Genomic DNA, 15,046 nt, shown 5'->3' on the forward strand with positions numbered 1-15,046 from the left:
TACACCAAGGAAAAAGATAAACAAGAAAAAAATACTCCCAAAGGAAAGCAACTAGTTTACATGCGCAACTGTCAAAATCCTGTTTTTTCATAAACACTGTTAAAAGCAACACTTAGAGATTAAAAAAACTGCATATCATTACAAGCTAACTATAACTAGCACAATCACATGATGACATTTAAGCAACTGGACAGAACTGTATTCTCCAGAGTGAGCACAAGAAAGAGCTGGAAATAATTTAGCATGTTATAAATGGGAAACTATAAATTGTGCTTTGCATAAAATTGAGGGGTCTAAACCAATACCAAAACTCCTCAAAGAATGGAAGTCTAAACCAGAGATCCACAAGGACCAGCAAGGAGTTGTCTTTTGTTTTACTGTCAGGATATGTTGACAAGTTAACAAATGTAGCAATTAGAAGATGACCTTTTTCCAACTGAAACTTCAATTGGTATAAAGACTTGTTTAATTTTCATTCCATAACCAATTGCCTGCAATGTTAATTATAGAAGAACCCATCCCAATATGTCCATTTTAATTTTCAGATCAACTTACAGTTCAAAGTTTTTAAAGCTGCTTGAATCCCACAACACAAAGATTGTATAGAAATATTCAAAAGGACAAAACACATTGAAGTTGCAAGGCTACTGATGAGGAATACACGCTGCTTGTAGCTTTAAAAGCCAGCAATACAATTCCAATTATTGGAATTTTCCCCAACAGTGACACACATCCAAATTTAAAGCTAAAAAAGGTAATTAGTGCCATTCAACCATATCTTAGAAAAATAAGTACAGCAGCAATTATCCATGTCAAACAACTTATGCCAATAGTCTCATTACCTCAACTTGAATGGGCCAGTACAACAGCAGAAAGCTGAGCAACAATCCTGAAGACAGTTTGCGAGTACAGGCAAGAGAAAGCAATATCACAGTTAGAATAAAAGACAGAAGGGTAACTACAAGCTAGGCAAGAACAAAGTTAAATCGATAAAACTGTTGATGCAGAATTAAAATACAACGGAAATAAACCATGTTTTTAATATATGCATCAACTTTTGGTATATTCAAGTATTTGGATGCTTAATAAAGGCATACTTTAAGATAGACTAACATTGCAAAAGTAAAAATGTTCCCTCTTTCATTTCTTGCACACGTACCTCAGAACTTTAAAAAGTAAACCTTACAGGATAAACACAGGATGGTCTTAACTCAGCCTGAAAACAGGATGGGATAAATTCCAAAGAGGGTACAGAACTATGTTATGTTCAGATATTAAAATATTGTGTGAATTTGATTTTATACAAATCTTCAACTTCAGCAATTTTCAGCAAGGATACAATACTTGCCTTCACTGCAGCAGTCACAGCAGCAGTTGCAGCAAAGTTTAGACCTTGCTTTCCAAACTTCACCATAGTGTCGTAGCTTCGATCTTTGGTTTTACTAATATAGTCATCAATTTCCTGTAAATATTAGTTCAAAAATTAAACTCCACTGTCTTTTACATAATGATTGATTAATAGCTTTGTGAGAAAGTTTTCAAAACCAAAACAAAACATTTCAACAAAAATTTAAGTCAAGGCAGAATTTGAATTTATTCAATTTGCTTTGCAATTAGGAACAATCCAAAGCTTCACGTAACCAATCTGTAACAGGCAAGTCCAAACAGCAATTAGCCAAGTAATCAGCTCATCAATAGACTAAGAGATACAAATTGAAAATGCTCCACTTTTGTTGGTGTCACATTTTGTCACTTGGGAGGAAAATAGGTCTAAAATTTAACACTTCATCTGAGGAAAGCCACAGTTGACATTGTGGTACTCCTTCAATACTTATTCTCTATTTAATAGAACAGTAATGTGTGAATATATACAGGCTCATTCCATCTCCCAGCTCTATCTGACAACATTAAAGAGGTCTTAGGAGAATGGATGGAAACCAAATAAATCGTACTTGTGCATTCAGATGTATTTGGCTGTGGGCCCGAGAAATTGCTTAATCTGTAGCCAGTCATTCCATACCTTACATCCCCAAATTTGACAAGTATAACATTGTATTTGTCTTCCATGAGGACAGTCTCAAAAACAGACTACAGCCACTCCATTAAGTCACCTCTCACTGCAGAACAGCTAAACTCTTTCTCATGCACAGTATTTCAAATTATGCCAATTGATACGCTCGCAAAGATCAATTCGAAGTTAAAAATGTTTTCCATTGCAAATTTTCAGTTAAATATTTGTTGCTACTAAGAGCACAGCTGACTGGTAAGATAGAACCAGACAACACAAAACATGACAGGACAGGCAGAGTGGCCTCCACCTACATTGTAATAATTCTGTAATTCTGTGAAAAGCAAACAAGACTCAAATAAGTTTTATTTCACAAAACTGCAATTAATGTTTCCATTGCACTTTGATGCATCTTCAGTTTGTGCATCATGTACTCCAAATCAATACCAGTCCTGATAAAAACTAACAATTTAAACTGTTTCACCCACATGGTGTAGTTAGAATGTGGATCAATTAAGAATTAGACTTGAGAGCAATTCAAATACTTACCCGTTCACGTGAGGAGAGAAGAGGGTGCAGGAACTTTCTATAAAGTAAACTTGCACCGCGAGTGTATGGGGATAGCAGCCAGATAACAAATGCCACTTTAAGTTCATAGTACAGTGGAAGCCTGCAAACGAAGAGTAACAATTATCAAGTTAAATATAAAACTCAGGTCAATTACGGCAGGTATTTAGATGTAAACTGACAAAAGTCGAGTCATCTTGGTTCATTACGAGATTACTTACACCATGCTTGCTCAAATTTTGCAAAACACAGCTGCAGTCTGACAAATATAGCTAAAGTTGGAAACATATTTTCCACAAATTGCTTCATATAGATGTGCAATTTCAGTTTCACACATCTTTATCTCCTATTCCCTCACCAGACTCTAAAAGCATGTTACAAAATTTGAAGTACAAATTGAGGGCAAACTTTTAGCAAGAGAACTTAGAGATAAAAGCACATTAGGAGAGTCCTCATTATTCTTCGAGAGACATATTTTTCCCAAAACAAAGATTAATATTGCCTGAGCTCAATTTCTGCAAGACACTGGGTGGTGGGCCTCTATGTAGCATCACTGGGCCTCAACTATTTAGAATTTATATTAGTAACTGTTGACTATTTAAGTGATGATGCAACTGATCACATAACTGATCGGGAGAACGCAAGCTCAGAATGTGTATGTGAATAGAGGGGTTTGTATTATTCTGCAGAATATTTGATTGTGAACCCACGTATGGATATAAATGAAGGAGGATTACAATACACAAGGAATTAAAGAACCTTATTCTCCCACACAGTATCAGAGCTTGTTCTGTTTTAGCTAATGCCATGCTAACAATATAACAAATCACTTCCCTGTGCATGCATGGCAAGAATGGTTTAGAATACAACATGGACAGTAGTCAGCTCTACTCAAGGGGAATACTTCACTGGAGAAAGGGCACAGTAACTTCAACTGCCAGGGAACCACAGACAAGTTCAGGCAATATAGTATAAGGGAAAAGAGACAGCCTTGCTGATAATATCTGCTTCAAGGATACCCCATAAGCAATCAAAGCTACAATTGCAACAATCTCTGGAGGAACAAACTGCTATTTACAGCAAAATGGAGAAGGCATCGAGAAACTCTTTTCTAAACCTTGAAACCGATGGGAGCTATGCTCTTGATGTATTTCTGTGAATAAATGAATTTCTTTGAATGGGTCCCAAGAATCAATTTTTAGATCTCAAGTCTGCTGGTTAACCTCACCAATTCAGAAAAAATTCCAAAGAGCAATTAAATATCCACAACCTGAACTTCAACAATTACAGACCAAATTAAGATCCCAAGTCAGGATGATAAGCAAACAATTGAGTTTGTAACATTTCTTACTGTTTCCAGCCCACATGGAACTGTCAATATCTTGATGAATACCAAAATACACAACAGCATCTGTGCTCCTTTTTTATGTTCATGGGATGTGAATATTGGCAATCCCTAAAAGCTCTGGATAAAGTGTCTTATAGAACATAGAAGGATACAGCGCAGTACAGGCCCTTCGGCCCTCGATGTTGCGCCGACCGAATCCTACCTAGCCTATACTAGCCTAATAACTTCCAAATGCCTATCCAATGCCCGCTTAAATGACCATAAAGAAGGAGAGTTCACCACTGATACGGGCAGGGCATTCCATGAACTCACAACCCGCTGTGTGAAGAATCTACCCCTAACATCTGTCCTATACCTACCACCCCTTAATTTAAAGCTATGTCCCCTAGTAACACCTGACTCCATTAGCGGTAAAAGGTTCTTAGTATCTACCCTATCTAAACCCCTAATCATCTTATACACTTCTATCAGATCTCCCCTAAACCTTCTCTTCTCCAATGAGAACAGCCCCAAGTGCCTCAGCCTTTCCTCATAAGATTTTCCTACCATTCCAGGCAACATCCTGGTAAACCTCCTCTGCACTCGTTCTAAAGCTTCCACATCCTTCCTATAGTATGGCGACCAAAACTGCACACAATACTCCAGATGAGGCCGCACCAGAGTCTTATACAACTGCAACATGACCTCAGGACTCCGGAACTCAATTCCTCTGCCAATAAAGCCCAGTACACCATATGCCTTCCTCACAGCACTATTTACCTGGGTGGCAACTTTCAGAGATCTGTGTACATGGACACCAAGATCCCTCTGCTCATCCACACTACCAAGTAGCCTACCATTAGCCCAGTAATCCATCATCTTGTTATTCCTACCAAAGTGAACGACTTCGCACTTAGCTACATTGAATTCCATTTGCCACATTTCCGCCCAGCTCTGCAACTTATCTATATCCCACTGTAACTTACCACTTCCTTCCTCACTATCCACAACTCCACCGACTTTTGTGTCATCCGCAAACTTGCTCACCCAGCTTTCAAGTCCTTCCTCTAGATCATTTATAAAGATAACAAAAAGCAATGGTCCCAAAACAGATCCTTGTGGTACACCGCTAGTAACTGCGCTCCAAGATGAACATAATCCATCAACTACTACCCTCTGTCTCCTTCCAGCCAGCCAATTCCTAATCCAAACCTCTAATGTATCCTCAATGCCATACCTCCGAAGTTTTAGCATTAGCCTACCATGGGGAACCTTATCGAACGCCTTACTAAAATCCATATACACAACATCTACTGCTTTACCCTCATCCACTTCCTTGGTCACCTTCTCAAAGAACTCAATAAGGTTTGTGAGGCACGACCTGCCCTTCACAAAACCATGCTGGCTATCCCTGATCACGTTATTCCTACCCAGATGTTCATAAATCTTATCCCTTACCATTCTCTCTAAGACTTTGCCCACCACTGAAGTCAGACTCACTGGCCTATAGTTGCTAGGGCTATCCCTACTCCCTTTCTTGAACAATGGGACCACATTCGCTATCCTCCAGTCCTCTGGTACTATTCCTGTTGACAACGACGACATAAAAATCCAGGCCAATGGCTCTGCTATCTCCTCCCTAGCTTCCCATAGGATCCTGGGGTAAATGCCATCAGGCCCAGGAGACTTATCTATATTCATCCTTTCCAATATTCCCAAAACCTCTTCCCTGCATATTTCCAGGGCATCCATTCTAATTATTTGTGATTCCATATTCACATCAGCAACAGTGTCCTGTTCCTGAGTGAATACTGATGAAAAGTACTGATTTAATGTCTCTCCAATCTCCTCCGCCTCCACACACAACTTCCCACTACTATCCTTGACTGGACCGATACCTACCCTAGTCATCCTTTTATTCTTGACATACCTATAGAAAGCCTTTGGGTTTTCCCTAATCCTACCAGCTAAAGACTTTTCATGTCCCCTTCTCGCTTCTCTTAGCTCCCTCTTTAGCTCCTTCCTGGCTACCTTATAACTCTCAATCGCCCCTACTGAACCTTCACGCCTCATCTTTACATATGCCGCCTTCTTCCCTTTCACAAGGGACTCCAATTCCTTACTAAACCACGGCTGCCTCACAAGGCCCTTTACACCATGCCTGACTGGTACATACCTATCGAGGACACGCAGTAGCTGCTCCTTGAACACTCCCCACATCTCATTAGTGTTCTTCTCTTGAAGCCTGTTTTTCCAATCCACACATCCTAAGTCATGCCTCACTGCATCATAATTTCCCTGCCCCCAGCTATAGCTCTTGCCCTGCGGCACACGATTATCCCTCTCCATCACTAAAGTAAAAGTCACCGAGTTGTGGTCACTGTCCCCGAAGTGCTCACCTACCTCCAAGTCTAACACCTGGCCTGGTTCATTACCTAGAACCAAATCCAATATAGCCTCCCCTCTTGTTGGCCTGTCGACATATTGTGTCAGGAAACCCTCCTGCACACATTGTACAAACACCGACCCATCTAATGAACTCGAGCTATAGCTCTCCCAGTCAATATCTGGGAAGTTAAAGTCCCCCATAACAACCACCCTGCTACCTTCACTCTTTTCCTGAATCATCCTCGCAATATTATGAATCATCCTCGCAATATTGTGAATCATCCTCGCAATGTTCTGAATCATCCTCGCAATATTAAAATGTCTTCTTGAAATGTGAATCCACAGTGGGACATGAACAGTTACAGTGCTACTCAGAAGGGAGCTCCAGATTTCTAATACTGTAGGAATGGCAATGTTTCCAGTTTGGGACAGTGAGTGGCTTGGAGGGGGAATTTGCAGGTGGTAGAGCTCCAATGCATCTACTGCACATGTCCTTCTAGGTGAGACAGATCACATGTTTGGAAAATGCTGTAAAAGCAGCCTTGCTGATGGATGAAGGTTTGCTTCGTCTGGAGGCTCACTGAAGATGTTACCTAGTATGGGGACTAAATGTCTGAAAATGAACCTTCCAGCTCAGTGAGCAAACCTACATCCAGAACCTCAAACTAAGCTACAAATCTTCTCAAAACTTGCCACACTGCATTCTGCAGACAGCACACACTGCTGCTACTGCATCAGTGATGGAGATAGTAAAGGGTTAACATAGTGGATGGAGGGCCACCGTGAGTGGTTTCCCTGGGGATTCGCGATCTATCTTAGGCTCTGCAAATCATCTAAGTGTTTGAATGCCTCACAAGCTAGACTCTCAAATTAGGTGCCAGCTCCCACCAGTATTTTGAGAGAGAGCGAGAGAGCTCGGTACCTTCCAAACTACACAACTATTTCCACCTAAAAGGACAACGGCAACAGAGAAATGGAACCTTAACTACACATTTTCATCAGAACTTGGACATATACAATAGGTGCACCCTCACGGTAGCTGGAACATCCCCCTCCTCGTATCCTGTAGATGTACCTATACCACATAAACTGCAATAGTTCAACAAAGTACCTCACCACCTTCTCAAGGGCAATTACAGATGGACAATAAATATTGGCGCAGTTACGAAGGTTAATTAATAAAAGAAACTGAATAACCACAGCCACATCGATAACACCTTACTGGATTTCATGAAAATTCAGGCACTCACTGTGGATGTGGAAACAGGTGCCATTAGTTTGCAGATGAGTGTCCCAAAAATAATTCTGTAATATTACATAAACACAACTCTTGAAAAATGACTCAAATTTTGACAGTGACAGCATCCAACATCTGTGCAGGTGGCTAGCAAGAGGAATGCTACAGCCAATATTTTCACTAAAGGCTAATCAACAGAAATTGCAACAAAAACAGCACGTTAATCAGCAACTGGGAGAAAAAAAAATTACTCTTAACTGATTTCAAATGAAGGGGAGGATACATCACCACTTATCATCACACTTCATATAGGTTGACAGGGCTGCTGCATGTAAAGAATTCTGTGTAGACTTCTGGATTCACGGATTTCAACCACATCAGCTTCTTACAATGCCTTTTGCTTCTACAATAGGTACTACTGGTCATCCCTGTTTCGCTCATAGACATCTTTTCCAGTCTTTTTTCAAGGACCAATCATCAGCTCCTCTTTCATCGAGGTGGAGGAGTCCAGTACTAGAGGGAATAAGTTTAAGGTGAAAGGGGACAGATATAAAAAGGGACCCAAGGGGAAACTTTTTCACACAGAGGGCAGTGTGTGTATGGAATGAGCTGCCAGAGGAACTGGTGAAGGTTGGTACAATTCCAACATTTGAAAAGCATCTGGATGGTTATATGAATAGGGAGGATTTAGAGGGATATGGACCAAGTGCTGGCAAATGGGACTAGATTAGGTTGGGATACCTGGTCGGCATGGACTAGTTGGACTGAAGGGCCTGTTTCCATGCTGTACATCTCTATGACTCGAAGTCATTTGTTGAAGTCTGCAAAGCTGTTAAACCTAGTTTCTTAATAAAAATCAATCAAGAAACTCAAAATGAGGGATGCTTAAGAATGAAATATAGAGCAGGTTATATCGTCATGGAGGTAGATGAAAGTTTAGAAGGTTCTCCGTTTTTTTTTCTGGGAGATATTAACTGGCTGAAGATGGTCAATGATACACAGTCAAATGCAAATTGTGTTTTGAATAGCTTAAAGTTCAATTTGTACTTCTTCAGCTCATGTTAAGGACAAGGAGACAATTTTACTTTGATTTTAGTTCTTGACACAGTGATGAGCTGTCTGGAAATTTCATTAAATGCATTTTAGTTAGGTGGTTAAACTTTTGAGATGAACAATTCATTCGAAAAAGGCACTCTCCACGAATTTAAAGAGATGTTGCCTGTCATCAGGACACTAGAAACACAAACACATCCTCAAGATGACAGGCAACAACATGCAGGTTCAGAGACAAGCTGCTGCCCTTAACAGCAGAGTTGCTCTAAGTTCAACAGTTTCTGTAGTCCTATAACTAAAATTAGCTCCTGAATGACTTAGAAATCAGTAGGATATAAGCTCAAAAAGCAGAAAGCTGTTGAGGGGTCAGAAATCAAAAAACCTTCTCAGGCTGTTGACGAGCAATTTAATAGGAGGTTAGTGAGCAAAATTAGGGCGTATGGTTTTGGGGCCAAATGTATTAACTTGGATTGAAAATTGGTTGGCTGACAGGAAACAAAGAATGGCAGGCAGTGACTAGTGGGGTACCGCATTGATCAGTGCTGGGACCGCAGCTTTTTACAATATATATTAATGATATAGAAGGTGGTATTAGTAATAACATTAGCAAATTTGCTGATAATACTAAGCTGGGTGGCAGGGTGAAACGTGATGAGGATGTTAGGAAATTACAGGGTGACCTGGACAGGTTAGGTGAGTGGTCAGATGCATGGCAGATGCAGTTTCATGTGGATAAATGTATGGTTATCCACTTTGGTGGCAAGAACAGGAAGGCAGATTACTACCTAACTGGAATTAATTTAGGTAAAGGGGCAGTATAGAAAAATCTGTATGTTCTTGTACACCAGGTCAATGAAGGTAAGCATGCAGGTACAGCAGGTAGTGAAGGCAGCTAATAGCATGCAGGCCTTCATAACAAGAGGGATTGAGTATAGAAGCAAAGAGGTTCTTCTGCAGCTGTACAGGGCCCTGGTGAGACCACACCTCGAGTATTGTGTGCAGTTCTGGTCTCCAAATTTGAGGAAAGACATTCTGGCTATTGAGGGGTGCGGCGTAGGTTCACAAGGTCAATTCCTGGAATGGTGGGATTACTTTACGCTGAAAGACTGGAATGACTGGGCTTGTATACCCTTGAGTTTAGAAGACTGAGAAGGGATCTGATTGAGATGTATAAGATTATTAAAGGATTGGACACTCTGGAGGCAGGAAACATGTTTCCGCTGATGGGTATCGAACCAGAGGACACAGCTTAAAAATATGGAGTAGACCATTTAGGACAGAGATGAGGAGAAACTTCTTCACCCAAAGGGCAGAGGAGGCCCAGTCTCTGGATTCATTTAAGGAAGAGTTGGATAGATCTCTCAAGGATTGTGGAATCAAGGGGGATGGAGATAAGGCGGGAACAGGATACTGATTAAGGATGATCAGCCATGATCATATTGAATGGTGGTGCAGGCTCGCAGGGCAGAATGGCCTACTCCTGCACCTACTGTCTATTGAAAGCAGGTTAAGAAATAAGTGAACTGAGAGAGCAGGTCATCCTAGAAAAGAAAGTGAGACTTCCTGATTCACTGGGTCTGACACCGTACCTAACCAAACAGCTGCTTACTGCTCCAGATGCTGCACAACAGGAATTGATCCTCACACTGTCTGCTTAATAACACCATCCAAAGAAAATGGGTTGCCAAAATATAACCAATTACAGGTTAGCAATTGGCTTTCATATGTTGACTGGAATGTCCTGAAGTTGGATTTTCGTTAAAGTTGTTAAGGGAAACAGTTGAATCTCTTTCTGCTATTTGCAATAAGACTGTTTCAAATAATTCTTGCACAGTTATGAGTTCACTTCCTGTTGCGTAATAAAAGTTTACATTTCATTGTTGAAATTACATGGTTAGCCTTTTGTGAATCTTTTCAGTGACTAGCTGCCACAGTAAACTTTAAAGAAACAACTTTTTAATTTATGGTTGATCAAACGAGATCTCTCAGTCTGGGATCTCTCTCTGTTCAGTATTATCAACAGCTGGGAACCCAAGAGTTTCAATGTGGAGCAGAGACCACGCTTCAGAAATGGTTTCCAGCAGCATTAACACTGCTTTCAGCAAATTCAAGGTAATTCAGGATTAGGCAAGGGTCCCAAAGAATTGAGTCTTTGGAGAAAGAATTGAACTACCAAGGTCTGAGCAATCACTCAGACAATCCAAGATAAAGCAGCTTTTGAGGGAGTAAAGTAAAGTATTGGCTTCCCTAGTGAATGGATATTTATATCACATTAATTCTGGTGCTTTAGATAGTAACGTTTATTTTGCTTGGTCAAAACTGTGCAAGCCCTTATTAAATATCAAGACATCAAACTTTTATTTTCTGGAACAAAAATTAGTTGCAAATTCAGCAGTCTTACAATCATAGCATATCTGCAATGCAGACACAGGCTATTTGACCCATCAAGTCTGACCATCTGAAGACCATCTTCCCCCAGACACACCTCCCAAACCCAGCATTTCTCATGGCTAATCTACCTAAACTTTCATCTTTGGACTGTGGGAGCACATCAGATTACTTGGAGAAAGCCGACAGCCACTGGGAGAATGTGCTAACTCCACTCCGTCGCCCAAAGGTGGAATCTAACCCAGGTCCCTGGTGCTGTGAGACAGCAGTGAGCCACCATGACACCCTTTGTCTTGTGAAGAGGCATAAGATTTTACATAACCAGATATCACTTCAAAATAGATCAACACAATTTTAATTCTTACCAAGACACCATGAGATCTGCAAAAGTTTCAAGTACAGTGTAAAGGGCAAATACAATCCAGTACATCATCCAACGAACCTGGAAGGAGGAAACGCAGGACAAAGATTAGAATGATCACTTGGAATCAGCAAGGTAGCAGCAAATTGCTGAACTATTTTTCTTTTGGGTGGGGGTGCAACAGGGGTTCATGCTACTCCATGTACCATTCACTTCAAATGGAGCTATTTGGGCAAGTACAGAGTAAAATCCACATGCATTCAAATTAACAGACAGGTCAGAAGAAAACAGATTAAGCCTCTCATGGCTGCTTGTGCACAAATCCAGTCCATAGTTTCAGCGACAGTTTCCAACCTGAAGAATGGTGTGCAATAAGAGTGAATACAAGTTGGACAGAGGGGAACAAAACAAAGAACTGTGAATGCTGGAATATCGGAAACAAATTTGCTGAACAAATTCAGCTGGTCTGACAACATCCGTACACGGATGAAACAAAACGTTACCTCTGCTTTCTTGGGACAGATGGTGCCAAACAGGGTTAATTTGTCGAGCAATTTATGTTTCTGTTTTAGACAGAGGGGTTGTCATCAACAATGGCAAAACAATCTTGACCCTATCCATTGTTTTTACCATACAATTATCCCCTAGGTTAAAGAACTGCAGAAGTCATTCAAGACACAGATTACCAAGCTGTAAAATAATGCATAGGCAAGGAGGATTTGGGGAATTAAATAGCAATATTTTCCATTAGCACATACAATCTAACAGCAAGTCACAACTTAACATTCAACTGAGTGTTTGCAGACTGCGGAGATGCATCAGGGTACTTGCAGGCTTGTTCAAAATAACATTCCAACATACATCTCAATACCAAGATTTATTGGGGTCAAGCTCGGGCTGGTGGGGGGGTGGGTGGAAGGAAGAGAGAAGGAAAGGGGAGGGGGGGGGGGAAAGAGAAGAGAGAGAGAAAAAAAGAGAAGATGCTGCTACTGCATTGGGTACTCCACACGGAGCTATGTGAACTATACTGCATAAACAACTATACAGCCGTCAGAAAACCTGGCCCAACATTTTAAAACTCCACAACTTGAACAAGGAATTGCAAAGTTAGTTCTTTTTAGTTTGCATTGGCACTAAGTTGAATCCCTCTTAGCAACTAATTATTTTGAGCTCAAGTGAATCAAGTGAAATGCATGCGTGCCATGTTGAAATTACTGCTGCAAGAAGCCATATTAGACTTCAAATGAACTTTACATGAACTTGGCCATCTGTTTCTCTCATGCTACTGTTACAGTAATGGTTTAGTTCAACACTAGTGCCTGGTTAGTGCTAGCCTTTGGGGCAAGAAGCTGAAACAGCCAACAAAATCTTACACACCGGGCCTTTGGGTCCTTCCCCACCTCAGAGTGTTTGACTCTTCCTAAACAGTGTTGTTGAAATGGAAGAAAGCATCGGACAGAAAACATCAAACTATTATCATTTACAAATTCCAACAGTGCTCAGTGTGTGTAGCCCTTAGAAATTTTTCATTTCTTTTTACAAGATTTCATTGACTTTGGCATGACTAACCAACCAGTGAAAGCTTTAAAGCAATAAATATCTGAATCTGGCAGCAATTACACATATGATATATTACTTAAGTTATGTACTTTCATTTACATGTCAAACGTGAAATTGGTTTTGATGGCAAGTTAGCTTGCATTGTGCTGAGCATCGTTGTACAACTGCAATGTCAAACTAACTGCAACACCTTTGATATGCTACAAATGTTTAGTGGAAAATAACACAGCAAAGTACTTTTTAAATGTGGTGAAATGATAATGAAGCAAAGCGAACAATTTGTCTAAAGTCAAGATTCCACAAAAACCCCGAAGAGTGAAGGTGCCACATCGTCTGTCCGAGTCCAGCTAGTTCAGTTGAGTATCACAAATCGGCTGTCCAATATGATGTTACAGCGCAGATTCCTTTCCAGCATTGGTCGAGGTCAGTATAAAGACCCCACCCTTATCGACTTGCCTCTCAGCCTGAGGCATTGTGACCCTCAGGCTAAACTCCACCAGTCATCTATCAAATCAGAGAGCAGCTTTTGGTCCTCTGGCAACTTGTACTGTTCCATCTCAAGATAACATTTGCAAAGACAAGTCCCCACCTCTTGGAATACAGCTACAGGATTCTTCACATCCTCTTAAGGAGGCCGAGAGCACCTCAGTTTAAAGTCTCAGTCAAATCTCTGTGGGATTCCTTCAGTACTGCATTGATGTGCCAACTAACGTGATAATGGTTTACATCTTCAAATTGCACTTGAAGTCAGAGCGTTCTCAAAGTGAGAGTACTGTGATTGACTAGTTAATTGAACAGCCATGGATTCAGAAGGGAAGCTCTAGCCTCATTAATATCATTGGCTTCTCTGTAGAAATAACTATCAGACTGCATTGATCCCTAGGAGTAGATGCATTGTCGTTTTCACAAAAACACCACACAAATGGCTCATTGGCAAGTTCAGCTGTGGGAATGCAGGGTTAAACCACAGAGTGAACAACAGACTAAGGAATGACAAGCACATATTGGAGAATTATATCAGAGAGTGTGGAGTAAGCTCGAGTTGAGTATTTCAGGGGTCACTGTTGGATCGACAAGAGGTTCTAATTTAGATGAATGATCCAGATTCAGAAAGTCGGCACAATGACCTGATTTATTTTGCTCATGCTCCAAACTAGGAAAGTCAGTGGCACATAAGTTGGATTAAATATTAAGTGTGAAGTTTTTAAAAGACAAGATGGTCAGATAGAATTAGAATTGGGGCAGTACTCTCAGCAGACACAAAAGGTTTATTTACTCAGCAAACCAAACCAAATCTGCTAGAGACTTTTAAAATAAAGTTTCTACTAGCTGCAAACAAAAACACATGGCAAAACAGCAATTTCTCCACAATAAAAGCATTGATTATTCTCAGAATATGAAATTGTGAACGTTGTACAAAAGAAATTCTGCTCATAAAATCCACAGCACTTATAGCTGTGCAGCCCCTCAAACATGGTTAATAGGGCAACTACGTATCCTTGAAACTATTGGAAATAGCCACAGTATTGTCTGCACCCACAGGCAGAGCAGAAGGTGAAATTTAATTGAGCCAAGTACTATGCAACATAATAAGAAGTCAAAGTCAGGTCAAACTATGTCATGAGTACTGCATCTTGCTCTGGTCCAGGAAACAAGGGAGACATTGATGTCACAGATGCAAAATTTGATTAATAGTCATTTTAAACAAAGCCACAAGCCCAATGCTTATGTCAAGATTCGGAGATGTGAAGAAAAGATGACAGAGATAGAAGTTTTTAACACAGCCTTCAACTGTAATTACCATGACCACTTGATGTCTTCAGTTTATTTTTACCTTTGTTGTTTCTTATTCAGGGACAGTGCAACTCAAACATTCCAAGCTAGAATATTATACTGAATACTAGTTAAATACAGAATATCTTGTTTGCTTTTTTCAAGCGCACTGTCGAAATCCTGATAATCTCTGACTTCAAAGCACCAATTAGTCCACTTGCTTGAAAAGGGATAACGCTTCCACTCAAACATGTCTGACACAGGAAGATGCAGCCTTCCAGCGCCATCAACACTAAAGCCTAACTAATGTGCTTGGGTGTGAAGCACTAGTAATACTGTTAGAAACAGAAACTGCAATTGTTTTGCAAATCAACATAATACAAA

At 40.4% G+C, this 15,046-nt stretch overlaps 1 protein-coding gene across 1 annotated transcript in view; it reads right to left on the bottom strand.

Annotated features, from left to right (window-relative positions):
* reep3b (receptor accessory protein 3b) overlaps positions 1-15,046 on the bottom strand; it is a 57,357-nt gene that overhangs the window by 5,356 nt on the left and 36,955 nt on the right. Inside the window, exons 3-5 of the mRNA XM_060842313.1 lie at positions 11,334-11,410; positions 2,558-2,678; positions 1,349-1,462 (exon numbers count right to left, since the gene is read on the bottom strand). Coding sequence (XP_060698296.1) covers positions 1,349-1,462; positions 2,558-2,678; positions 11,334-11,410 — 312 coding nt within the window. The remainder of the gene's footprint in view (positions 1-1,348; positions 1,463-2,557; positions 2,679-11,333; positions 11,411-15,046) is intronic.

This window comes from Hemiscyllium ocellatum, chromosome 22 (assembly GCF_020745735.1).
Source record: "Hemiscyllium ocellatum isolate sHemOce1 chromosome 22, sHemOce1.pat.X.cur, whole genome shotgun sequence".
NCBI lineage: Eukaryota > Metazoa > Chordata > Chondrichthyes > Orectolobiformes > Hemiscylliidae > Hemiscyllium > Hemiscyllium ocellatum.